This window comes from Triticum aestivum, chromosome 6A (genome assembly GCF_018294505.1).
Source record: "Triticum aestivum cultivar Chinese Spring chromosome 6A, IWGSC CS RefSeq v2.1, whole genome shotgun sequence".
NCBI lineage: Eukaryota > Viridiplantae > Streptophyta > Magnoliopsida > Poales > Poaceae > Triticum > Triticum aestivum.
The window spans coordinates 575721402-575748140 of NC_057809.1; the positions used below are offsets into that span (position 1 = coordinate 575721402).

Here is a 26739-nt window from a genome sequence, read left to right on the forward strand (position 1 = left end):
ATGGACTTTTGGAATCACTTGATGCTTGCGAACCATGCCTCATGGGAAAGATGACTAAGACTCCATTCTCCAGAACAATGGAGCGAGCAACAGACTTGTTGGAAATAATACATACTGATGTATGCGGTCCGATGAGTGTTGAGGCTCGCGGCGGGTATCATTATTTTCTGACCTTCACAGATGATTTGGGCAGATACGGGTATATCTACTTGATGAAACATAAGTCTGAAACTTTTGAAAAGTTGAAAGAATTTCATAGTGAAGTGGAAAATCATCGTAATAAGAAAATAAAGTTTCTATGATCTGATCGTGGAGGTGAATATTTGAGTTATAAGTTTGGTCTTCATTTGAAACAATGCAGAATAGTTTCGCAACTCACACCACCTGGAACACCACAGCGTAATGGTGTGTCCGAACGTCGTACCCGCACTTTATTAGATATGGTGCGATCTATGATGTCTCTTACTGATTTACCGCTATTGTTTTGGGGTTATGCTTTAGAGACGGATGCATTCATGTTAAATAGGGCACCATATAAATCCGTTGAGACGACCCATATGAACTGTGGTTTGGCAAGAAACCCAAGTTGTCGTTTCTTAAAGTTTGGGGCTGCGATGCTTATGTGAAAAAGCTTCGACCTAATAAGCTCGAACCCAAATCAGAGAAATGTGTCTTCATAGGATACCCAAAGGAGACTGTTGGGTACACCTTCTATCACAGATCCGAAGGCAAAATACTCGTAGCTAAGAATGGATCCTTTCTAGAGAAGGAGTTTCTCTCGAAAGAAGTGAGTGGGTGGAAAGTAGAACTTGATGAGGTAATTATACCTTCTCCCGAATTGGAAAGTAGTTCATCACAGAAATCAGTTCCAATGAGTCCTACACCAATTAGTAAGGAAGCTAATGATGATGATCATGAAACTTCTGATCAAGTTACTACCGAACCTCGTAGGTCAACCAGAGTAAGATCCGCACCAGAGTGGTACGATAATCCTGTTCTAGAGGTCATGTTACTTGACCATGACAAACCTACGAATTATGAGGAAGTGATGATGAGCCCAGATTCCGCGAAATGGCTTGAGGCCATGAAATCTGAGATGGGATCCATGTATGAGAACAAAGTGTGGACTTTGGTTGACTTGCTCGATGATCGGCAAGCAATAGAGAATAAATGGCTCTTCAAGAAGAAGACTGACGCTGATGGTAATATTACTATCTACAAAGTTGGACTTGTTGTGAAAGGTTTTTGACAAGTTCAAGGAGTTGACTACAATGAGACCTTCTCACCCGTAGTGATGCTCAAGTCTGTACGAATCATGTTAGCAATTGCTGCATTTTATGATTATGAAATTTGGCAAATGGATGTCAAAACTGCATTCCGTAATGGATATCTTAAAGAAGAGTTGTATATGATGCAACCTGAATGTTTTGTCGATCCAAAAGGTGCTAACAAAGTGTGGAAGCTCCAGTGATCCATTTATGGACTGATGCAAGCCTCTCGGAGTTGGAATATACTCTTTGATAGTGTGATCAAAGCATATGGCTCTTGGAGAAGCCTGTATTTACAAGAAAGTGAGTGGGAGCTCTGTAGCATTTCTGATATTATATGTGGATGACAGATTGTTGATTGGAAATGATACTGAATTTCTGAATAGCATAAAAGGATACTTGAATAAGAATTTTTCAATGAAAGACCTCGGTGAAGTTGCTTATATATTGGGCATCAAGATCTATAGAGATAGATCAAGACGCTTAATTGGACTTTCACAAAGCACATACCTTGATAAAGTTTTGAAGAAGTTCAAAGTGGATCAGTGTCAAAGAAAGGGTTCTTGCCTGTGTTACAAGGTGTGAAGTTGAGTTAGACTCAATTTCCGACTACTGCAGAAGATAGAGAGAAAATGAAAGTCATTCCCTATGCCTCAGCCATAGGTTCTATCATGTATACAATATTGTGTACCAGACCTGATGTGTGCCTTGCTATTAGTTTAGCAGGGAGGTACCAAATTAATCCAGGAGTGGATCACTGGACAGCGGTCAAGAACATCCTGAAATACCTGAAAAGGACTAAGGATATGTTTCTCATTTATGGAGGTGACAAAGAGCTTGTCATAAACGGTTACGTCGATGCAAGCTTTGACACTGATTCGGATGACTCTAAGTCACAAACCGGATACATATTTATATTGAATAGTGGAGCTGTCAGTTGGTGCAGTTCCAAGCAGAGTGTCATGGCAGGATCTACGTGTGAAGCAGAGTACATAGCTGCTTCGGAAGCAGCAAATGAAGGAGTCTGGATGAAGGAGTTCATATCCGATCTAGGTGTTATACCTAGTGCATCAGGTCCAATGAAAATCTTTTATGACAGTACTAGAGCAATTGCCTTGGCGAAGGAATCCATATTTCACAAGAGAACCAAACACATCAAGAGACGCTTCAATTCCATCCGCGATCAAGTCAAGGAAGGAGACATAGAGATTTGCAAGATACATACGGATCTAAATGTTGCAGACCCGTTGACTAAGCCTCTCTCACGAGCAAAATATGATCAGCACCAAGACTCCATGGGTGTTAGAATCATTACTATGTAATCTAGATTATTGACTCTAGTGCAAGTGGGAGACTAAAGTAAATATGCCCTAGAGGCAATAATAAAGTTGTTATTTATATTTCCTTATATCATGATAAATGTTTATTACTCGTGCTAGAATTGTATTAACCAAAAACTTAGTACATGTGTGAATACATAAACAAACAGAGTGTCCCTAGTATGCCTCTACTAGACTAGCTCATTAATCAAAGATGGTTAAGTTTCCTGACCATAGACATGTGTTGTCATTTGATGAACGGTATCACATCATTAGAGAATGATGTGATGGACAAGACCCATCTGTTAGCTTAGCATAATGACCGTTTAGTTTTTCTGCTATTGCTTTCTTCATGACTTATACAAGTTCCTCAGACTATGAGATTATGCAACTCCCGAATACCGGAGAAACACCTTGTGTGCTATCAAACATCACAACGTAATTGGGTGATTATAAAGATGCTCTACAGGTGTCTCCAATGGTGTTTGTTGAGTTGGCATAGATCGAGATTAGGATTTGTCACTCCATGTATCAGAGAGGTATCTCTGGGCCCTCTCGGTAATGCACATCATTATGAGACTTGCAAGCAATGTGTCTAATGAGTTAGCCACAGGATGATGCATTACGGAATGAGTAAAGAGACTTGCCGGTAACGAGATTGAACTATGTATGATGATACCGACGATCGAATCTCGGGCAAGTAACATACCGATGACAAAGGGAACAACGTATGTTGTTATGCGGTTTTGATCGATAAAGATCTTTGTAGAATATGTAGGAGCCAATATGAGCATCCAGGTTCCGCTATTGGTTATTGACTGGAGATGTGTCTCGGTCATGTGTACATAGTTCTCGAACCTGTAGGGTCCACACGCTTAATGTTCGATGACGATTTGTATTATAAGTTATGTGATTTGATGAACCGAAGTTTGTTTGGAGTCTCGTATGAGATCACATATGTGACGAGGAGTCTCGAAATGGTCGAGACATAAAGATTGATATATTGGAAGGTTATGTTTGGACACCAGAATGGTTTCGAAAAGGTTCGGACATTTTCCGGAGTACCGAGGGGTTACCGGAAACCCCCGGGGGGTTAATGGGCCTTCATGGGCCCTAGTGGAAAAGAGGAGGCGGCGGCCAGGTGGAGGCGCGTGCCCGCCCAAGCCCAATCCAAATTGGACTAGGGTTGGGGGGCTTTCCTTCTTCTCCTCCTTCTCTTTCCCCCTCCCCCCCCCCTTGGCGCGCCCCCTCTAGGGCCGGCCTCCTCTCCTCCCCCTTTATATATGTGGGAGGGAGCACCCCAAAGACACACCAAGTCTTCTCTTAGCCATGTGCGGTGCCCCCTCCACAGTTACACACCTTGGTCATATCGTCGTAGTGCTTAGGTGAAGCACCGCGCTGGTAACTTCATCATCATCGTCGCCACGTCGTCGTGCTAACGTAAATTTCCCTCGTCCTCAACTGGATCAAGAGATCGAGGGGCGTCATCGAGCTGAACATGTGCTGAACGCGGAGGTATCATACGTTCGATGCTTGGATCGGTTGGATCGTGAAGACGTTCGACTACATCAACTACGTTATACTAAACGCTTCCGCTTTCGGTCTACGAGGATACGTGGACACACTCTCCCCTCTCATTGCTATGCATCTCATAGATATATCTTGCGTAATCATAGGTAAAATTTTGAAATACTGCATTCCCCAACACGACCTATGTCTCCCTTCAAGATGTTCATGAAAATTAAGCGAGCCGAAGGCGAGCAGGAGCTTCCCCCGCGCCGAAGGCGCCGAGCTCCAGTTTAGTAAAGTCATACAAACCATGCCTCTGCTAGTATACACCTATGCCTATAGAGAATTCACACATTGGCATTCACAGGATTGAGCGATGCCTCTGCAGTCATCACGACCAAGCGTCAAACCATGCCTTTTCTTCGTGTGTATGAAAAAGTTGTTGTTTTTTCCTTACTTGAAAGGTCACATTTGATAGTGTTGGTAGCCCCCGCCCATAACTACCCCATCAATCTCCATTTCCCAGAAATATAATGGGAACAAAAAGGGAAACAAAAAGAAAACAGGGAACCAACGTGGTTGGCCGCTATTTTATTTGTGTTAGCGCATGGAAAGTGAAAAACAAAAAATACTAGTAGTTAGAGGGTTAAACGGCAAAACGCACGAAACCACAAATCGGAAATGAAAAACCAGAAACCAACGGCGCCGGCTGGTTTTCCCTCATGGGAGTGCTCCACGTGCGACACTTGTCATCTGCTAAGTGCTCCCGAACCGCTCATTCCAAACGCTCCGAAAAAGCGCTCGTTAATTAGTTGCTCTTGCTTTTCCTATAGAAGTGGTGATGCCATTTTCAATCTCGCACGTATCACGTCAAATAGAGCCATTTGGTACATGGCACACATCCCTCTCGAAATAAGGGGCCAGTTCATGTAACTGTAAACTAGCTGATTGTTTCTGTTTTTAGGAAGCTTCTAGTAGCTTTCAGTCGATTCTTCATGTTTTCCCTGCTCGGTTTTTATTTGATTTATTGTTGTTTTTTTGTTCAGGTTTTGTTGTTTTCGCTTTCTATTAGTTTTTTCCAAAAAAATCTTGATTTTTTATTCAAATTTTAAAAAAATTCAAATTCATGGCATTTTTCAAATACATGATTTTTTTCGGAAATCGTGATATTTTGCAGACGTATGTCTTTTTTTAAATCCACAAAAATTTAAACTTCGTGAACCTTTTTCAAATTCATGACATTTTTAAATTCATTATTTTGTTCAAAATTTTGAACTTCTTAAAATTGGAACACTTTTTTCTAATCAATTATTCTTTTATTTTTTCAATTCAGGATTTTTTTTTGTCAAATTTATGTTTTTTTATATGTTTTGTAGCAGTACATAAAAAACTGGAAACGACCGACCGACCAAGACAACTTAGAGCATGTACAATGTTGCTATCTTACGAGTGCCACGTAGGATAAATAATGAGGTAAAAGAGAGAGAACTCATAAGAAAATGCTTGTATTCTCTTATTTAAGAGAAGACAAGAGATGATCTCTTAGTACAATATGTCTCATCACATTTTTAAGAATTGCTAGTTATTGAAGATAAGACTAAGAGATGACTCATTATAGGCACTTTTTTTTATCATCTTTAGATTATATGCAAAACTATCAAGCATTGTACATGCCCTTAGCCAAAGGGCAATAGCCGGCGGGCACGCACGCAGCATCAAGTCGGCCTTAAGGGGATCCAGAGGGCTCTCCTGGCAAACCATCGTTGATGGGGCCTCCTATGTGCCGCTTGCCGCGGCAGAATTGGGCCCTTGCCTGGGCCGGCACACTCACACATAGGGTGCTCCCCTGTAGCGTCTCGGTTTTCCTATCGTTTTTTTTTGTAGCGATCTTATATCATGCGATTTTTCTGGTTAGTTTAAAAATGAATTTTAAAAACATGGAAATATTTTCAAAATCCAAACATTTTTTAAATAGGGAATTTTTTAACTTCTGACAATTTTATAAAGGGACATTTACATCTATACCTCTAATTTGCGTCCACTCTCAGATTTACCCCTAATTTCAAAGGTTGCTCAAATTTGCCCCTCCGCCGTTAGGTGCACTTATAGAAATACCCTTTTGTGTCGTTATCGTCCGGTCAAAGCAGGTCAAAGCCGGTCAAAGAGCTTTGACCGTCCTGAAAAAAATAGCAAAAAATTCTAAAAAATCTGAAAATTTGTGGGATCAAAGATACTCAGGTTTGCAAGGTGCGTGAAAAGTTTTGTGCTGTTTGTACATTCCAGGAGCTCGTGTCAGAGGAAAAACAATAAATATGTAAGCCTGTGAATAGTAAATTCAAAAAAATAGCAAGAAAATTCAAAAAAATATGAAATTTTTTGGCATCAAAGAGGCGCTAGTCTGCAAGCTTCCTGCAAATTTTTGTTGTGTTTGGACATTAGAGGGGCTTATGGAGAAAAAAAACAAAATTTAGCTCGGGAAAAACTTGGGAAAAAATGACTATTTTGTTTTTTCTTGCTAGAGCTCCTCGCATGTCATTTGATCACAAAAACTTGCAAGCACCTTGTGCACCCAAGCCACTTTGATGCCAAAAAATTCCATATTTTTAAAATTTTCTTGCTATTTTATTTCAAATTTATTGTTCACAAGTGTGCAGATTAACTGTTTTTCCTAGCCACGAGCTCCTGGAATGTCCAAATAGCACAAAACTTTGCACACACCTTTGGCACATGAGTATCTTCGATCTCACAAAATTTTAGATTTTTTAGATTTTTTTGCTATTTTTTTCAGGACGGTCAAAGCTGTTTGACCGGACGATAACAACGCAGAAGGGCATTTCTATAAGGGCACCTAACGGCGGAGGGGCAAATTTGAGAAGGCTTTCGAATTAAGGGTATATCTGATTAGGTGGTTCGAGTTAGGGATAGAAATGCAAATGGCCCTTTTATAAAATAGTTTTAAAATACCAACAATTATATTGGAAAAAAAACCTTTTTTGAAAATGTGAACGCTTCAGGGAAACAAGGACATTTTCGAAACATGTATTTTTAAATAACATTTTTATTTAAAGCACAAACATTATTTTAAAACACAAAAAGTTTTTGGAAAATATGTTTTTTAAAATTACGGGGAACAATTTTAGAAACGGGAACATTTTTCAAATTATGAACAGTTTTTGAAGAAAGAAACATTTTTTAGATTGTGAACATTTTTTAAAACACGGTTGTTTTTGAAATACTGAATAATTTTTGAAAACGTGAACTTTTTTGAAAACACAAACATTCCCGGGAAAACACCAAATTTTTGAAACATGAAATTGTTTTGAAAACACATACATTATTTGAAAACGATATTTTTTTGGAGAATATAATTGGAATTGCTTTTTGAAACGTGATTTTTTTAAAATTGTGACCATATTTTTAAAACACAAATTTTTAAACTGTGAACATTTCTAAAAAAACCTGAACATTTTTGGAAAACGTTTTTTTGTGCAATTATGAATAATTTTTAGAAAACGCAAATGTTTTTTTAAAAAAAGGAACTAAATTTTTGGAAAAATGTGAACATTGTTTTGAAAGCTTGAACTTTTTTTATAAAGTCATGCATATTTTGAAAATTTTATAAATAAAATTTAAACTAGAATAGGAAGAATGACTCATCAACGTAGCTAAAAAATAATGGCACATTGCAGTGGTAGTGGTCGTTTAATTTAGTGGTCTCGGTATCTTGATATAATTTTTATATTGTTTGAGGTGCTTTGTACTTCTGGTAAACCTTGATAATGAATCTGGATCTTTTTCACAAAAAAGGTCCTCCGATGATCAGTTTTAAGACAAACAAGGTGCTTTACTCATGCGATTTATCTATTGGCCATATTTATGGCTCATTCAAAAATGTATTTGCACAATATATTGGGCTTACGGAAAAATAAGTATGCTCCGTGCTTACTCTTTTAGAGCTCAAAAGCAGTAGTAATCCAATATGACACTTGTAATTCAAGCGAAAGGTTCAAATAGGCAGTGGTCAAAGCCTGGTCTTACAACACGACCGGTTGAAGAATAAATTGATATCAGCATCGAACCCTCGATTCAGACGCACATGATGAGTTGTTTAGGCCAACTCCAACGCAGAGACATGTTTTGGTCCCTCCGTGTTCATTTAGATTGCGTGTCCTTTTAGATTTGAATGGACAAAAATCACGACCTAATACGGAGACGCAAACGGACGAGCGTCTTTTTTTGTCCACCGTGACCCATTTCTAGGTCAAATTGGCACCGTGACCCATTGTCCTTCCCTGGCCCGCTCATCTGTGGCGCAGCAGTCATTGCTCATCCAGTTTCGGCCGCTTCGCCACCACCTCAGCCCCGCGACCGCATCCACCGGCGCCCCCACCGCCACTGCCGCTATAGGAGGACTACAAGGCACGCCGAGGCGTGGGTTGCCAGTAGCACCTCAACCTCAACTGACACTACCGGAGGATGCGGGGCTACTAGAGGCCTACTGCGACGAGCCGAGGGCAGGTCCTTTCACCGTCCGCCCCTTGTCTGTGCCCGAGGCAGTTGACGCCCTTAAGGTGTTTGGCCATTTGCCCAGTCGAGCCTCCTCCACACCACAAGATACAGGTATGGATAGCTCATATGAGTTTTTTGTCAACAACATCATGTTCATCGTCCGATGATGATGAATTCATGGTTGCTACTATGGTTGTCAATGAGCACATCTCGAGCCAACCCCCAATGTTTAGGGGACCCATCCTGGGCCATGCTCCGGGTTTGAGTTGTAATAGAGAAAGCGGCCATTGCCTACTCTACGACGATTATTTTGAGCTCACAAGCCCAGTTTTTAGTGCCAAGCTCTGGTGATGCTTCCGAATGGCGGGACATGTGTTCAACCGTCTTTGGAAGGGAGTGATGTAGTATGATGATTACTTCGATTGCCAGCCCGTTGCCCTTGGAAAGGTTGGCTTCTTCTCTTATAAAAAAGGTATTGCAGTTGTTCGGATGTTTACAAGTGAGCATATCCGCATGAGTGAGTCCACATGCCTTGAGGCATTGTATATGTTCCACAAAACTATGGTTTGCAGTGTGTTGGCAAGGAGTACTTGAGAGAACCAAATGATGCGGATATAGCTCGGTCGTTGGCGATCAATGAATCGAGAGGCCTTCAGGGGATGCTTGGAAGCATAGATTGTATGCACTGGCCGTGGAAGAACTGTTCATTTGCTTGACAGGGGCAATATAGACATGTTAAGGTTTGCACAGCCATACTTGAAGCCGTGGCATCACAAGATCTCTAGATTTGGCACCCTTTTTGGGATGGCAGGTTCTCACAATGATATCACCATGCTTTAGCACTCTCCAGTGTTTGCTAGGCTTTTTGAAGGCTAATCCCCATATGTCAACTTTTAGGTAAATGACTACCAATACAGCAAGGAATACTACCTAGCTGATGATATCTATCCTCAATGGGCAACTATTGTGAAGACAATCTCAGTGCCCTTAGGAGAGAAGAGGGCTAGGTTTGCCCAAGAACAAGAGTGATAGAAAGAATGTGGAGCGTGCTTCTGGTGTGCTTCAATCTCGATGGACTATTGTTTGGCACCCTGCTAGAAGATGGAGCACTCAGAAGATGTGAGAGATGGCGACATGTTGTGTGATCATGCACAACAAGATCGTAGAGGATGAGCGTGATGACACCATATTTGACCAAGGCTTAATTACCGGGGTGAGAACGTTGAGCCTGTGTATGGAGCGACAATATATGCACAATGCACCTAATTTTACCAAGAAAACATGTAATTGGACAACTCATATTCAACTCCAAATTGATTTTGTTGAGCATATGTGAACTCACATTGGCAACCAATAGATGAATCTTCTCATTTTCTTTCAATATATTTGCTACAATTTCAAATTCTTCTTGTTGTAATAAAAACTATTTGACTTATTTGTTGCGTTGTAATAGAAACTATTTAACTTGTTTGTTTAATCAAGATCGACATTTCATTTTTATTTGTTCATTTGATTTATATATATAGAATGTCGAAATTGAGAAAAAATGAAAACAAAACAGACAAGCTGGACCAAAATGGGTCGACCGGTTAGGTTTACTGAACAGAATGGCACCAACAAGGTCGGACAATGGCCAAAGTAGCATCCCAAACGGATGAAAGCCTGACAAACCGAACATCAGTTAGTGTTCCTGCGTTGGAGTTGTCCTTAGGCAGGAAAAATGTTTTTTACAGGGGTAGTCAGGAAAAAAATGTTGAAAAGGAGAGGGGCTACCTGAAGCAATTTGATTCAAACTAGAGGATGGGGCGCCACCTGATGGCACCACTTGAGGCGGGCTTGTGTGCACTTATCTTGTGTCAGCGGATTCGGCTGTCATATTTTGTCCTTAGCCTCACTCATTACATCAATATGGACGTATGCTATAACATCAAGATATATTATTTCCAGATCGAGCAAACATACATATACTATATTATTTGAGTTCAGAACCGTCATAGCCAGTGCTACATCTAATGAGGATATGTGCGACATAGCCAGTGCTACATCTAATGAGGATATGCGGGACTCACCTGGGGAGCATAAACGAGTAAGACAATGCATTACAGTTAATCAAAAAGTGAAGACAAGCTAACATGAAGTGCTTCAGTTTGGCTAAAGAAAGGGACCTCATGAGGCCACAACTAAGGAAACAAATAAAAAGAACACCTTTCAGAGTCCTCCAGAGGCCTGGTATAATCCATTTTCACATCAGAAACAACATGATGCATTTCATGAAAAAATCTCTTGATCTTCATCTTGATGTACCCAACACAATTGCTATATGGATTTTAGTCAGCTGCACTCCCCACTACTTCTGAACTTCCCCTTTCACACACCGAGCAGCGACTGATGCAAGTTGATCTAACCGAAAACAACGTATAATCGCCTAGTGATGCACTGGACCTGAAAGGCAACTTGCCTAGCATGCACATGGAAAGTGGGATTAGTAATAAAAGAACATACTCCCTCCGTTCCATAATAGTGTGCAATGTTGTGTATGTTGCTGAAACTCACACATCAAAGACAATCTGAATAATAAGTTATGGTTAAAACAAGCAATTGTTGAAGTAAGTGTGAGTAGATAGGAAGTCACAATTAATTCATGACCATCGAGCTGAAAATGACACCGATGAAGCTAACTCGCCATGAAGAGAAACAACTAATGTGAACCCGAGGTTGTAAAACAAATACTCCTAACCAAATGACCATGCTTCATGATGGCAATATAGTACCATGAAAGTGGAATAAGGTGAAATTTTGTAAGCTACTAAGGGCATAGGCAAAGCTCACACTCCAGCTTATACTGCATGGGAAATTGTACCATCACACTAACTATATGATGGGAAACAGTGTCTTCCCATGGTCATGCACAATGCAACAGCCTAATCATGTTCCTAACCTGAAATCAATCAAGTCGCATAGCAAAATCACAAAGGATAATTATATTCTAGCAAGTGCAAATAAGTTGTGTTCTTCACTGAACTGAAGCCACTCAAGCCACAAGTAGCACATTACCAATTGCAAAAGCACCAAAGAGGTGGTCGATTTACTCACCTTGATTGGGACGATGAACCCTTCTCGGCATAAGTGATCAAGATGTATCAGGTTAGGATAAAATCAGATTTTTCACAAAATTAAATAAAACAAACACAGTAAGAAGGAAATCGTAAGAATTCAAGCCTATCAGACAATCAGGTAATTATGTTGGCATGTCAACAATAAGACAGAACAAAACCTACAATCCTAAAAAAAATCCTTCTAAAAAATGTGATACGTTAGATAAGGGAGTAAATAAAATGTAATGTGAATCAACATCCAGTAAATTCAGAGAAACAATGAAGCAATGATGAACAATAGATTTTATCTGCAAAATTCATGTTGAAACACCTATACTTTCCCCAAGAGCAAGGAAAGCTAGAGTGCATATCACACACACATTAGCTAGCAAATTACTTCGATTGAATCCGTTCCTTTGCATTTATGGCATAAAGGCATCTAGAGGAAAAAAAACTTGATGATGTTAGTTTACCATGGCAACCTCATCAAATCCATCTAGCCAATTAAGAAGCTTCATCAGCATCCCTGGAAATTAAGTTTAAGACCAATTAACTCTGCAAAAGAAAGTCAGAGCAAAACTTACTTGGTGATCGCCGCGTTGTTCCCCTTCTGGTCAGGAATCTTGTGTTGTAAACCTGTGGAAAATGCATAGAGGTAAAGGTTCATAGAAATCACCCAATCCAAAGGGAACAAATAGTACATGCCTTGTTCTAGCCCCTAATAATGTATCAATAGTTTAATAGTACTATTTCTGGCCACCGAAACAAAGGTAAACTAATTCGCCATAGAGCAGATCAACTCAGTCATGTGTGGATTGACCACAACTGTACTTCAGAGATGGACTGCTACAACAGAGTCATCCATTCAACTTACAATTTCAGAATAAATAACCATGAAACGATCTAGCCGCCAATGAAGAAAGAAACAATCATTTATTTGATTCAAGAAACGTCAAGGATCTTGTTCGCATCGACCAGAACAACAAGGATGTAATACCCACGGAATGAAAATACTAAGTACCAAGTAAGTAAACCCCAAACATCGGGATGGTCGTCTACAAAGGAGAGAGCATCAGCACAATCATGTTGGACCTTCAATTGCCTGTACAATGAGAAGAGCATTATGGTTATACAAATCAGGAACTTCCAAAAATAGGAAAATAAATCTTACATCAATTTCTTGTCAGATTCTGAAGACCACCCTAAATCAGACGAAGAAATCAATTTCTTGGAATACTGCTCCCCTATTGTCCAACCACCTTTCAGCAATTCATCAAATGCAATTAGAGAAGTTCAGAAGTATATTACTCCCTCCGTCCCATAATATAAGAGCGTTTTTATACTAGTGTAGTGTCAAAAACACTCTTATATTATGGGACGGATGGAGTATGTAATAGTCGGACCAGCAATGGTGAGGATAAAAGGTTGTGTAGGCACTATTAGCAATCATCTGAGAAAAAAGAACTTTGTCTAACCACTTTAGACAGGCAAAATAACACACTTTACATGCTACAGACTTTGCAACGGCACTACTGACCCTATCGTCATACTTGTCTAGAAACAGAGTATAGCCTCTACTTTTAACACATTCAGTAGACAAGGGAGGTTAGAAGAGACTGAGGGATTCCATATGTAGTTGGCCTTTTTCAGAGATTTCTGTGATAATGTGAAATAGTGCAAGGGAAAAGGGTTCTTGGAATGGTTTCAGTAACAGAGTTGAATGGTTCGGTATATGTTTCTTCATATATGCACATATCCCCGCTCTTAGAAGCTACCATAAGGCACATTTCAGACAGTTAGTGTATACGTACTATATTGCTTACTCTTGAGATTGGATTTTGTGTTAACTATAGAATTTGAAAAAAGAAATACTGGACTGATTAGATATAATAAGATTCAAAATAGAAAATAAATGATGTATAACAAATGACCATTTTTGAATCAAGCGCTAGAAGTTACCATCATACCTTGCTTAGCCCAAACTGCGGCAAAGTGGATGATCAAATAGAGTAGCAGTATCAGCCTTGTTGATGCTTGCTTTCTTCAGATTGTAGTTCTTCACTCTGCCTGCACTTGGTAGTAAGTACAGACTTAGTGGATATGGTAAGCTCTACAATGTGTTGCAGTATACACCATCCCTCACATCATCTACCAAGTCTGGAGCTCGCCTTTCACTCTAGTGATTAGAACATGCCATATGCGAAATCACAGTGGCCGGTGCATGGGTTATGTCCGAGGTGTTGGCCTGTGTTTTTTGTGGTAGCTGTGATTTAGCAGTCATCTCCCCGAGAGCTCCCCTGTCTCTTTATCCTCCCTTCTCATATGCCATCGGGGATTTGCGGAGCATGAGGGAGAGGGGAACAAGTGAGTATCTTAAGCAGCGATGGGGGCGGGGAAGGTGAGATGGAGGCTGGAACTCACTGCTGTTGTTGCCCGCCACGACGCTGGTTCTGCACCACCGCGGCAGCGAGGTTCCAGGTGTGCCACGCCCTGGTTGGACTCAGCGATGCGGCTAGCCTACATCCTCCATCGAGCTGCAGCCGTCGTGGTTGGGTGCAGATCGGCTGCTGCTGATGCGGATTCGGCATCGTCATCGCCGGAATAGGTGCGGGGTGGGACGGCGATTGCCGCGTCCGTGGTCTCCCCATCCATGGCCGGAACCATGGAACAGATGAGCTAGAGTTTCGGGCTCCGTCAAGGAGGGAGGAAGGTAGGGGCATAGGGAGAGAGGAGAGCGGGGTAGGATTGGGCTGGGGGAGACGAAGGTCGCCGGCGGGGGTTGGGTTGGGGGCGAGGGAGGTCGGCATCTGGGTGGATGCGGCGTTGCCTTCGTGGGGAAGGATCCCAGGAATACGTCGCCCACGACCTGAACAGAACAGTGCCTACCAGCCCCGCGACGAATGGGAATCTCTCTCCCCATGATGACGTGGCTATCGCGAGTATTCGGCCTTGATGCACACCTTAATGTTTTTAATAAACTCTCTTTAAGAAACAGGATTTGCTCGCATTTTGATGATTGTTTTACATAAACATTTTGATGAACTTTTTGTCCAGCGGGCCCACCTGTAACTGAAACGAGACGTGGGCCCGGGTCAGTGCGCATGTACAAAAGCGCCCGGAGAAGGCGTGGGCGGTGTGTCCAGATATAGAAAAGGCCACGCGAGCGCGGCGAGGGCAGCAATTTAGGCGCGCGGCAGCAGACGGCGCGGCGACGAAGGAGGAAGGAGCGGAAGAGGAGCGGAGCCCCCCTCCCTCGCCCGGACCCCCCCTTCCCTTCCCTTCTCTCTCCCACCACCCCCCACCACCCCCACCATCGATCGCCTGCCCCCGCCGCGAGGCGCGGACCAGCCGCCGCGCCCTGCGCCCGCCCGTCCCGTCCCGTCGATCGATCCACCGCCCCCCAGGTACGTACGTACGCACGGCCGGGTTCTCAGACGGTTCTTAGGCAGTTTGCCGCCGATCAGGAGTTCGCTCCGTGATCTTGCCGCGATCGGCCGAATGTGCGTGCTAGCTCCCGCAAATCCTGTCGCATTTCGACCCTTTGTTGCTCAATCGGAAATGTCAGTACCGATTTGATTGTTTGGTTAATTTTTTTGTTGAAGGTCGGGCTGCTTGTAGGTCTGAGTGGGAATTGGGCGCGATAGGAGCTCGCTGATGGTGTGGGCCGCCGCGTGGACGCCGGATGGTGGAGTTTGAGGCGCCCTGCTGACGACCATGGAAGTGTGCGAGAGCCTATGCTTCCTCTGCCCCGACCTGCGGACCAGGTCTCGCCACCCGGTCAAGCGCTACAAGAAATTGCTCGCCGAAATCTTCCCCAAGTCGCAGGTGATCACGTGCATTATAACATTCCAACGGATTTGAATCTGAGACCGCCATGCTAGCAAAGTTTTCCTTGTTTTTGACAGTATCTAGATTTGTACCATACCAGTACACATCTGCTCTGCAAAAATGTGCATCTTCTCTAACCTCTCAGGAAACTTTGATCTCCATTTTTCAGGATGAACCACCAAACGATCGAAAGATAGGCAAATTGTGCGAATATATTTCCAAGAATTCACTGCGTGTACCAAAGGTGTGTTTCTCTTTTAGATTTAGACTCTTACTTATTGTTCTAGCGCAACTCCCCACGGTGTCCGATTGTGACCAACAGGTCAGTGTTGTATTCTTCTGGTGCAACATAATTCTCTGAACAAGTCTAAAACTTAGTTCTTACCGAATCATGTTTGCACCCTTTATATTTCTACCTAGGCTGTTGTGCTGCAATTACAATCGTCTATTTGTGCTCTTTGCTGGTTACTGGACAATTGTTGCTTACCTGAAGATCTCTTCCTCTTGTGTTCGCCGCAAAATTGCTTAGCCTTGGCCTCAAACTTGTATTATTTGGGTGCCGCTAGCTGCCTATGTTACTGACCACAGAAATATAGAGTTTAATTAAATTGTGCAAAGAAAATCCACCTAAAAATTAACTATATCCCGCATATGCACTTTAATGCTTCTAAGTCTATTTCTGCTGGTACATGTTCAATGCAAGCAAGGCATCTGGTAGTCAAAATTGCTAGAAAATAACATCATACTATAAGACAAGTAGTGGAACCCGAGGGTTATACCTCTTAGGGAGAGTTTTAGAAAGTATGAGTTTTTCCCTACCCATGGATTTGATCTTTTTCTCATTCATAATTATGCTACTTGTCTGAAAACTGGGAAAGAGTACTGCCTTCTGATTAAGAACTAAAGAGAGTTTTAATTACAGATGAACTTGCTTTTCGAAGGGACGAGTTGGAAAGCCTAAATAATGATGCGTGTACACTTTACTTTCACAGATTACCGTTTATTTGGAGCAAAAGTTTTTCAAGGAATTGAGATCTGAGCGTTTTGGCTCAGTGAAAGTTGTCATGGCAATTTACCGAAAGGTGATATGTTCTTGTCCGGAGCAACTGTAAGTTGTTTTTGCTAGTTGCATTTTCTCTTTTGAATATATCACTGAAGGTTCTAGATGCTAAATGTTGGAATTTTGTATATATTTATGATAACTTCATTGTATGTTCACTATTTTTCAGTTTCAAGACTGCTATGTCATGCCTATATAGAATAATGTCATTTATGTTACTCTTTGTCCAATTGTATATTTGAGTTATGCTTTTTGTTCAAGCTATTTATTTCGGGTAGACTCTGATATCTTGCAACATTAAAAATTGTACCTGGTGCAAATATTTTATATGTTCTGTTTGTGTGAATAATTGCTATAATGAGCGAAGTCACTGTTTTGCAGGCCCCTTTTTGCCAATAGTTTACTGACCATCGTAGAGACCACAATGGAGCAAAATAGACATGATGACTTACGGATAATAGCGTGTCAAATGCTTTTTGACTTTGTAAACTACCAGGTATTTGGACATTCGGGTAGGCAACAATTTGCGAATTAAAATAGTTTTGCATTTTTGCTATCATCAAAGACAACTCTTTTCAGCAAATTTTGAGTTGTGTGTTACACTTCTTGTTACAGGTTGACAGCACTTACATGTTCAATCTAGAGAACCAAATTCCTATACTATGTCAGCTGGCCCAAGAGATGGGTGAGAAGGAGAAGACATCCAGTCTTCATGCTGCCGCGCTCCAAGCCCTTTCATCTTTGGTACTTCTTTCTTTTGTTATATATACCTGGTGGCTCTACAGCTGATTGTCTTACTGGCAGCTAGTCCTTCATGATGCTTTTTTGGGTGGTGACGTCAAATAGTAGGGTTAGACAGTGTCATCATGCATGATCAGCATCTCCTCAAAATGTTCTTTCTGTCTTTTGTGCATCATGCCATTTGAGATGTTATTTGATCCTCTCATCAAAAGATTGGGTCTTGCACCGTCCTGCCGAGGGATGGATTCATCAGTACAAAAAGAGGCCATATGTGCCCACATTTGTGCTTCAAATGTATATCGAAATACTCATATATGTCCATTTATGTGTGTTTTCAGGTCTGGTTTATGGGTGAGCACTCCCATATCTCTTCAGAACTTGACAATGTAAGTGCAGTTTTCTATTTCCCATTGCATTTTACTCCCTCCGTCCAATAATATAAGAACATTTTTCAAGCTAACAAAGTTTGAAAAGCGTTCTTATGTTATGGGACGGAGGGAGTAGTATAAAAACAACCAAACAGTTGTTAGTCAAATCCAAGGTTTTACTGTTGATCTTTTAGTCTGTTTAGTTTGAATAAGCTCGCAGTGCATAGTTCTATCTTCCAATCTGTCCATGTTATAAGTTATATATGATTATTGAACATGAACCTGTCTTCGACAGCTCCTAGTTTTCTCTTCCTTCGAAACATGTAACATAAAGCTTCTACTTGCCAGTTAGTCGTTAACTCTGTTGAGATCATAGGGCCAAACAGGCACAACCGTGTATCAGGATAACTGCTCTTCTGCCAGGCTACTTCTATTCTCAACCATTATTTTTTGGTTGCACAGGTTGTCTCTGCAGTTCTGGAAAACTATGACAGCCCATATGCAAATTCCGAGAATAATGATGACACCATTGAGGACAGAAGGAGTCGCTGGGTGAATGAAGTTCTCAAGGCTGAAGGTCATGGCCCTCCTGCTGTTACCATTTTGGCGAGGGTTTCTTCATGGAAAGATATTAGAGCTACCAACGGTGCATTGAATTTGACAACGTAAATAATTTTGGGCTGGAGTTTATAGAATTTTATACATTGTAATAATTTTTCTAATATCTTATCTCTTTAAATCATTTTTCCTGCACAGAGAAGAATCAAGAAGTCCAAATTTCTGGTCTGGGATTTGCCTGCACAACCTTGCTAGAATATCTAGGGAAGCAACAACCATCCGGCGAGTTCTGGAGACAGTATTTCGTTATTTTGATACTAACAATATGTGGTCACCTTCTAAGGGACTTGCACTGTGTGTCCTCCTGGATATGCAGATTGTGATGGAGAAAGCTGGTATTTCATTATTTCCTCAGCCTTTTGGATTTAATTTACTTATTTAATTAGTTTACACTTTATATTTTCATGTGGTATTCAAGATATCTACACATGCATGCTCATCTTCAGTGATTGCTAGTGTTGACAATTTTTCTATTCTTTTATAAGTTTACATTATTGGCTGGCAGGACAGAATGCGCATATATTGTTGTCGATGTTAGTTAAGCATCTCGAACACAAGAATGTATCGAACCAACCAGATATGATTCTAGACATCATTGAAGTTACAGCACACCTTGCTGAGAATTCCAAAGCTCAATCTTCTACTGCAATAATGGCTGCAATTAGTGATATGGTCAAGCATTTGGGTAAAAGTATGCAAGATGAAAGTCTTGGAGGCGAAAACAAATGGAATGACAGCTATCAGAAAGGTGTAGATGAATGCATTATTCAAATGTCTAGAAAGGTCAGTTTTCTCTGAAGTTGTTTCAGAAACACCCTTTGCTGTTTGCAAGCTATGGATCGTTTGCAACCACGCCCACCCATCTATGTGCTCCTTGAATTTTCTTTTATGCTCTTCAGGTCGGTGATGCTGGACCTATCCTTGATACATTAGCTGTAGTACTGGAGAATGTTTCAAGTACCACACCTGTTGCACGGTCAACCATTTGTGCAGCATATCGTACAGCTCAAATAATTGCTTCATTGCCAAACTTGACATATAAGAGCAAAGTACGTTGATTGAAAATAATTTTTCTTTCCGTTCTCTTGTGTACAAAATGTTTAACAAGGTATACTACACACTGTAGGCATTTCCTGAGGCATTGTTTCATCAACTGATTATGGCAATGGTCTATCCCGATTGCGAGACCCATTTAGGGGCACACCGGATTTTCTCTGTTGTTCTTGTTCCCTCCTCTGTCGCTCCATGCTCTTTCTCAGGAACTTCACAGACAAGCAAGGTTAATCTGCAGAAGACATTATCCAGGACATCGTCAGTTTTTTCATCTTCAGCAGCTTTGTTTGGGAAATTAAAAAGAAACGTGTCTTCATTTCGTGGAAGTCCACGGCGGGAAAGCTCAAATCTAATGCCCATCATCACTGAGGACACAGAACAGGGCAGTGAAAATGAGCCACAATTGTTTAAGTCACAGACTATCCAAAGGATGACTAGTGTAAAAGATCCTTCTTTACCGTCTGCAACAGAAATAAGTAAATCAAGTGGACCTGCTCCAGAAACAGTATGTATTATACTCAGCTTTCTTGTGGCTAACAGGATCATTCAGTAACTGCCTATTTCTTAGCAGAACAAGAAGTTTTATTCTTTTACTTTGCAGGAACCAGTCATCCTCATACTGAGTGCACGTCAGGCAAATATTCTGCTTTCATCGCTGTGGACCCAGGCATTGTCACCTGAAAATGTTCCACGAAACTATGAAGCAATTTCACATACTTACAGCTTGATGCTACTATTTTCTGGAGACAAGGTGAGGAAGCACATTGCCCGGATCTATGACCAGTTTTTTGTGTGTTTCCTGCCAGTACTCTATCCAGTTCTCAAATAAGCGACGTTTTAGACCTTGAATGGTCTTGATTTTGTTTTTATCAAGATGCAACTATATTATATGCAATAACCTAATTTTTTTAATATTCTAAAAACATTTTTTGCACAAATCTACACATAAGATTTTCATGTTTCCAATCTAAATATTTAAAATGATATTGGCAGTCAATTAAAAGTTTGACTGAAGGTATGTCCAAAATGGCACGTATTTGTGAACTGGAGGGAATACATAACAAGGAAAACATATTTTGATATAAATCTGTGTGTATATATATTGGATGGTAGTATTAAGGATTTCATTTAGTATTCACATAATAACACCTTTTAGAAAACTCAGTTGTATGAGCAATCACTATAATACATAAGCTCTCATCATAATGACAATAATCTAGGGTGCTACCATATCTTGTTTGGTTTGTTGCATTGCCGATTATACCATAGTTCATAGGATCTTATCTGAAAGACTGCACTTGATCAGAGCATGATTCTTATCTCCCATTTCCTTATTATATGACTGATTGCCAGATTATATAGATCAATGATGGTCATATTCAGCTATTGAACTGTTATGATAATTGACAACTTTTTTCTTTCTTATGTGGATCTTTATTCTGTATGTAGCTTTTAACCTTAAATTCTATGGCTCTGAGCTGCAAGATTTATTTGACATTTGATTCCATCACTCTCTGTGATTTGACCTAATTGATCTATTGCAGAACTCACATCTAGAAATTCTGGTCGGCAGCTTTCAGCTTTCTTTTTCTTTAAGAAATATGTCATTACAAGCAGGTACTTATTTCCATGATTTTTTTTCAGAATGTTTTACATGAAACTTTTTTTCTTCCACTGAATTGTGATTCATAAAAATAACAATTATTTTGGCAGCGTTATCTGCTCTTTTGTTCAGTTATTCTGGTTTCACTTATGGCTATATGCAGTAGAAAGTCCTATGTTTATGCTAAAATATTTTCTGCAATGTAACATGTTTTGCAGGTTTTCTGCCACCATCACGCAGGCGTTCTCTTTTTACTCTGGCGACGTCTATGATTGTGTTCTTTTCGAAAGCTTTTAGTGTTCCAACACTCATTCCAGTTGTGAAAGATTTGTTGATTGAAAGTACCGTAAGTGAAACAACATATCCTTGTTCATTACGTTTCTGTGGTGATGACTTGTTTGCAATCCAGAAAATCCGCAAAGAGAACATTATTTCTAGGGCACAAAGAGAGCAAATTTGACGAGAACTAGGCTCCTATTTCTTCTCTGTTAGTAGAACATGCTTCTCCTTCATTTTCCTTCTTATTTTTTATGAGATATTTGTGTAGTCATGCCCCAACAACAGTATGGAGCAATTTCTTAATCAAAGTTAATGAATGAATTATTTAGTTTTTTTATCCCTAGAAAAAATGGTGCATAGTACAAAAGTATCATTTCTTTAGCTGAATACCTGTGCTGCCGACCAACAGCAGCCGAGTTTTTGGTACCAGTTTTGGTGCACGGCCAATAATTTTCGGAACAGTACCAGATCAATTTTAACAAGTACAATATCGTCTCAAAATACAGTGGCCGACATGGAATTAATATGCTTGGTGGGGTCATTGATGACAAAAGTATATAGTTCACTATTCTTTTTACGTGTTTTTTGCTTGTACCTTTTGCTTTATAGAAATCATATGTTGTGTTACTATGCAGTTTGTGTTGATTTTTGATAATTATGTTTACCAGGTTGATCCATTTCTTCGTTTAGTTGATGACCTCAGATTGCAAGCTCTTGACAGTGGTATCGAATCTGTCTTTAGAGACTACGGTTCGAAAGAAGATAACGATTTTGCTACGAAATCTCTCTCTAACATCAAACTGAATGATCAGTCAAAACAAATAGCAGTTTCTCTTATTCTTGATAGCTTGAAGCTATCTGACGTAAGTCAGAATGATACCCGTGCATACTCGTGCTTTGACATTTTCTGTTTCTGTAGCTGTTAATTTCCCAATATGCTGTGTTTTTCTGCAGCCAGAGTTATCTACTGTAAGAAACCAGTTGTTTGAGGATTTCTCAGCAGAGGATGTGTGTCCTATCGGTTCACATTTTATTGCATCACCTTCAAAATCTCCTGCATATAACGCGAAGTTGCACCAAAAATCCTTGGAGGTGATCAGCCATGTTTAGCAACAGAGGAAATATCAAGTCTTGTAAACCATTAATTTTCGTTTCTTATATTGTGGTGGGACTTATTATGCAGGTTATTCCTATGGGGTTTATTTTTGAGGATGATACGATTGTTGAACCAACTGATACCTTAGCAGAACCGACGGATAATGGTCTTCTTGATGTCGATCAGCTTCTCCAATCAGTATGAATTTATCTCCTAGTTACCTCTCGTACTCTGGTTTAATGCATAACCAAAGCTGAATAGTAGCTTTCATAAAATATGGTGGTGGTAATCAATAGCCTTTTAAGATGCAGCGATACCTGCTAAAAAAGAGGTTATCACTTCTGCAGGTTTCGGAGACATCTCAGAATGTTGGAAGATTGTCCGTGTCAACAAACCAGGGTTTGCCTTTTAAGCAGGTGGCCGACCAATGTGAAGCTCTCTTAATCGGAAAGGAGAAAAAGCTATCTGTCTGCATGAGTGCCCAGCAACAAGAGGTTAGCAACCTGAGCTCAGTATACATTCAATGGTACATTCTATGGAACGAACAGTTGGACATGTCAATTACATCACCATATAGTTCTGTTACTTCTATACAGCGCGGCGGTTCTTCTTGCTGTTTCGTGTGGTCATTGTATCAAGCTCACAAAGATTCCTGGGACTTGCAGGTTGGCACAGGGTTGCTCGAGTCATCTGAGCCAGATTCTCCAATAGCTGGGATAATCCTGCAGTCAGACGATGACCAGTGCTACTCCAATTTCTGCAAGCTACCAGTCCTGAATCCCTATGACAAGTTCCTCGCATCCGCTGGTTGCTAAGACCGCCTACCGCAGGAAATGAACACAGCAACCTGCAAATCTAGGGTCCCACAACACCACGGGAAGCTACCAGTTTCCAGCAAATGGTGGCTCTATGGCTCTAAATCCATGCATCAAGCATGACGCATTTGTTACTTGCAACAGATGAGGGGAGTCACCGGTATGCAAGATGAGATGAGTTCGTCCCGTCATAAGAATTGAATAGTGCCTTGACAGCACTAGTCGGTTGCCTACTCCTTGCTCCCGGTCGAGGTCATATGGGGGATGTAATTAATTCTGCCCAAGAAGAATCAGCTAGTCGTTTTGTGCAATCTGTTAGGGTTTTATCTTATCATTCAGTTGTTAACCAGCTATCTCGCAACTGTAATTATGCAAGCTGGGCTCATCGTGCTGTGTCACATGTTGGTATTCATGTGTATATGGTCCGGGAAATTCATCTGCTCAGTGATTTTGTTCGAGATGAACCCATTGATATCTCTGTTTGGCTCATCAGTTTGTAAATTAGGTGAGTACAGAGAACATTTCCACTGCTTGTAGTAGTGCACCTGGTGAACTGGACCTCAGTGCACCTAATAGAAATAGAAAAGAAGATCCAAAAAAGAAGACAACATATCTTTAAATTTACTATGCTCCCTAATTTTATAGCTCCCTCCATCAACTGAGGTGTCCAATTTTGGATTTTTGTCCCAATTCTGGCTGGGTCGTCGGCTGGGTTCTGTGAAGGGTGTGGCTGCTAGGTGGGCCCCTTTGTAACTTGGTGGGTGGTGTGGGCCGGGGTTGTCCATGAGGGAAGGGCTGCCATGCAGAGAGCGCTCCTGCCTCTAGGCGCGAGGCGGGCCCCGCTGGTCAGTGGAGGACAACGACGGTTCGAGGTAAGGTTACAAATTTGGTCCTCGAACTCGCTGGCACGTGACACAACCGTCTTGGAACTTGAGAAATGCTCCAATACGATCATGACCACATTTGTAGAGTAAACAATGTTTTTTATAATTGTATTTTGTATGTGTTTTCTTCATATATTGAATGTGTGCATTATTTAATGTTAAGCTCTTGAAATACTAAATGTGAGTAAAAGAGGTGGGTGGTCGGAGACCTTAGGTGGACCATAGCTGAGCTAGATATGAAAATGTGGTTGTGGCACCTTGACCATTGTTGGGAAGTGCAAGGGGACTCATGTTAGCATCCCCTTGCCTATACACACTAAGAGATAAAAAGGACATAAGTATTCTAGTTGAACAAGACAATTTCACCATTGTTGGGAAGTGCAAGGGGACTGATGTTAGCATCCCCTTGCCTATACATACTAAGAGCATCTCCACCCGTCCCCTAGGAAGCCCCTCAGGAGCACTTTCTCAACGCCGGCTGACGAAAAAGTCCCACTCGCGCCCCCACGACCATAATTAGTGTCGGATTTGGCCAAAAGTCTGGTCGGCGAACCCACCCCAAACCTAGGAATCTGTGGGGCAGGTGGAGGAGGAGAGAGACTGTTTTGCATGCCATTGGGCCCGCCGTCAGCCTCTCACTCCCTCTCTCCTCACTTTTCCTACAGGGCCCACCCACATGCTTCTCTCTTCTCTTCTCCTAATTCTCTCCACTCACGGGCGCAACAGGGCGGGCAGCCACGGCGGGGTGCGGGCCTGGGCGTGGCGCGGTCGAGCTCGGCGGGGTGCGGGCGGTGCGAGCTCGGCAGTGCGTGGCATAGGCGGTGGGCGCCAGCGCGGCGCCGACACGGGCGAGCTCGCGATGCGGGGCGCGGGCGCAGCGCATGCACGGGCGAGCTTGGCGGCGAGCGGCAAGGCGGCCGATGTGGAGGCGGTAGTGGCAGTATTCGAGGTAGCTGATGGCGCCGGCGGTCCACAGCTGGACGTAGGGGAGGGCGAGCTCGTTGGCGGCCTCCATGGAGAAGCCCGTGACGATGTCGGAGATGACGCCTGTGATGGGCGGGTGGCCGGTGGTAGGGTCGTTGAGCCGCGCGAGTAGGTCGCAGAATGGCCCGAGGCAGGTCTCGGTGGTGGCCTTGCATAGCGCGAGGATGTCCTGCGTGACATCGTCGTCGGACGGCGGCAGGCCGTCGGGGATGGTGGCAAAGCAGAAGCCCTGTAGGCTGGCCATGGTGGCGGGGCCGTGGGAGCAAATGATGCGCTCGTGGTGAAAGTGCGTTATATCGACTAGAGGGGGGGTGAATAGGCGATTTTTATGAAATTCTTCACTAAGGAATTTGCAGGTGAGGAAATTCCTTGGCGAAGAACTACTAGCAGCGGAATAAGTACTCAAAAGTAAACATAACAAAACACAAGCATAGTCATCATAATGAAATGAAGACAGGCACAGAGTACAGGAAGCGTAAGCACATGATAACACATGATGAAGACAAACAAACTGAAGAGATTGAACTGAGAAAATTGAGAAAATCTTCAGTCAAAGTCTTCAAGCACAGATATGAACAAGCACACAACACAATTATGAGGAAATGAAAGAGTTGAGGAAATAGAACCAGTAAGTTTGGTGAAGACAATGATTTGGTAGACCAGTTTCAACTGCTGTCTCAGTTGTACGTCTGGTTGAAGCGGCTGAGTATTTAAACTCGAGGACCACAGTCCCGGACACCCAGTCCTGAACACGCAGCTCAGGACACCAAGTCCTCACCGTATTCTCCTTGAGCTAAGATCACACAAACCTCGCCCAATCACTCGTGGTAAGTCTTCAGGCGACTTCCAAACCTTCACAAACTTGGTCACTCGGCGATCCACAATTCCTCTTGGATGCTCTAGACCATGACGCCTAACCGTTTGGAAGAAGCACAATCTTCAAAGGTAACAAGCGTCGGATCCATGCAGGATCAATCTCTTCAGTGATGCTCAATCACTTGGGGTTTGTAGGTGTTTGGGTTTGGGTTTTTCCTCACTTGATGATTTTCGCTCAAAGTCCTCGGAGGATGGGTTGCTCTCAAATGACAAGTGTCAGTTTCTCTCGGAGCAGCCAACCAGCTAGTGGTTGTAGGGGGCGGCTATTTATAGCCTAGGGAGAAGCCCGACATGATAATACATAAATGCCCTTCAATGATATGACTGTTAGGTGGATAGATATTTTGGGACAGCTGGCGCATAGCACAACAACGGTCGGAATTTTGAGTAGCAAAATCCTCAGGGCTATCATGTTCCTCACTGTGTAGGCAATCCGCACTAGCGAATTCCTAACTCCTCAGTCAGAACAAATTCTTCAGAGACCAGAAGAACTTCGTATCTGTCACTGAAGAATATGACTGGACTGTATGAGATTTCCAATGGCTTCATTCAAAGGGATTGGTAGGTGTAGGATTTTGAGTTGAGCATCACATGGAAAAAATTTCTTAGTATTTCCTCGACCCCCTTTAACAGTACGGTGTTTCCTATGACTCAAGAAAGAGAAAATAAAACTACGAAAACAAAAGTCTTCACGCTTCATGTTCCTCGAATGAATACCAAGTCTTCAAGGTCACACCAATTTCTTCACTTTCAAAGTCTTCAGAAATCCAAAGTCTTTAGTCAAAGAACTTCATTTTTAGGGGTCAACTTTCTCTGTAAAATTCAAACTCCTCA

General features: G+C 41.8%; 1 protein-coding gene and 1 long non-coding RNA gene across 4 annotated transcripts; one reads left to right on the plus strand and one right to left on the minus strand.

The window, feature by feature from the left end:
- Nucleotides 1–10525: 10525 nt before the first annotated feature.
- On the minus strand, nucleotides 10526–14546 carry LOC123128629 (uncharacterized). The gene is made up of 6 exons (XR_006463337.1): nucleotides 14122–14546; nucleotides 13844–14014; nucleotides 13668–13767; nucleotides 12872–12959; nucleotides 12722–12802; nucleotides 10526–12336 (listed from the first exon to the last, which is right to left on the minus strand). It is a non-coding gene; the product is annotated as an uncharacterized lncRNA (long non-coding RNA).
- A 398-nt stretch (nucleotides 14547–14944) lies between these two features.
- On the plus strand, nucleotides 14945–23619 carry LOC123128630 (protein SEMI-ROLLED LEAF 2). Of its 3 annotated transcripts, none has more exons than XM_044548686.1 (20): nucleotides 14945–15104; nucleotides 15303–15525; nucleotides 15698–15772; nucleotides 16521–16636; nucleotides 16970–17084; nucleotides 17204–17332; nucleotides 17668–17715; nucleotides 18160–18362; nucleotides 18454–18650; nucleotides 18821–19098; nucleotides 19215–19364; nucleotides 19442–19873; nucleotides 19970–20119; nucleotides 20913–20985; nucleotides 21190–21317; nucleotides 21919–22113; nucleotides 22205–22342; nucleotides 22434–22544; nucleotides 22694–22840; nucleotides 23012–23619. In XM_044548686.1, exons 2-20 carry the CDS (start codon nucleotides 15415–15417, stop codon nucleotides 23159–23161), a joined length of 2946 nt encoding a protein of 981 aa, XP_044404621.1. In that variant the 5' UTR covers nucleotides 14945–15104; nucleotides 15303–15414; the 3' UTR covers nucleotides 23162–23619. The 3 variants fall into 3 exon arrangements, with proteins under 3 accessions (XP_044404621.1, XP_044404623.1, XP_044404622.1); XM_044548688.1 differs by having other exon boundaries at nucleotides 14958–15104; nucleotides 15319–15525; XM_044548687.1 differs by having other exon boundaries at nucleotides 15092–15200.
- The last annotated feature ends 3120 nt before the right edge of the window (nucleotides 23620–26739 follow it).

Coding starts and splice junctions, on each gene's coding strand:
- LOC123128630 (XM_044548686.1), top strand. CDS start 15,415: ATGGAAGTGTGCGAGAGCCTATGCTTCCTCTGCCCCGACCTGCGGACC. Junction 20,986..21,189: donor AAATATGTCATTACAAGCAG/GTACTTATTTCC, acceptor CATGTTTTGCAG/GTTTTCTGCCACCATCACGC. Junction 22,841..23,011: donor TGAGTGCCCAGCAACAAGAG/GTTAGCAACCTG, acceptor TGGGACTTGCAG/GTTGGCACAGGGTTGCTCGA.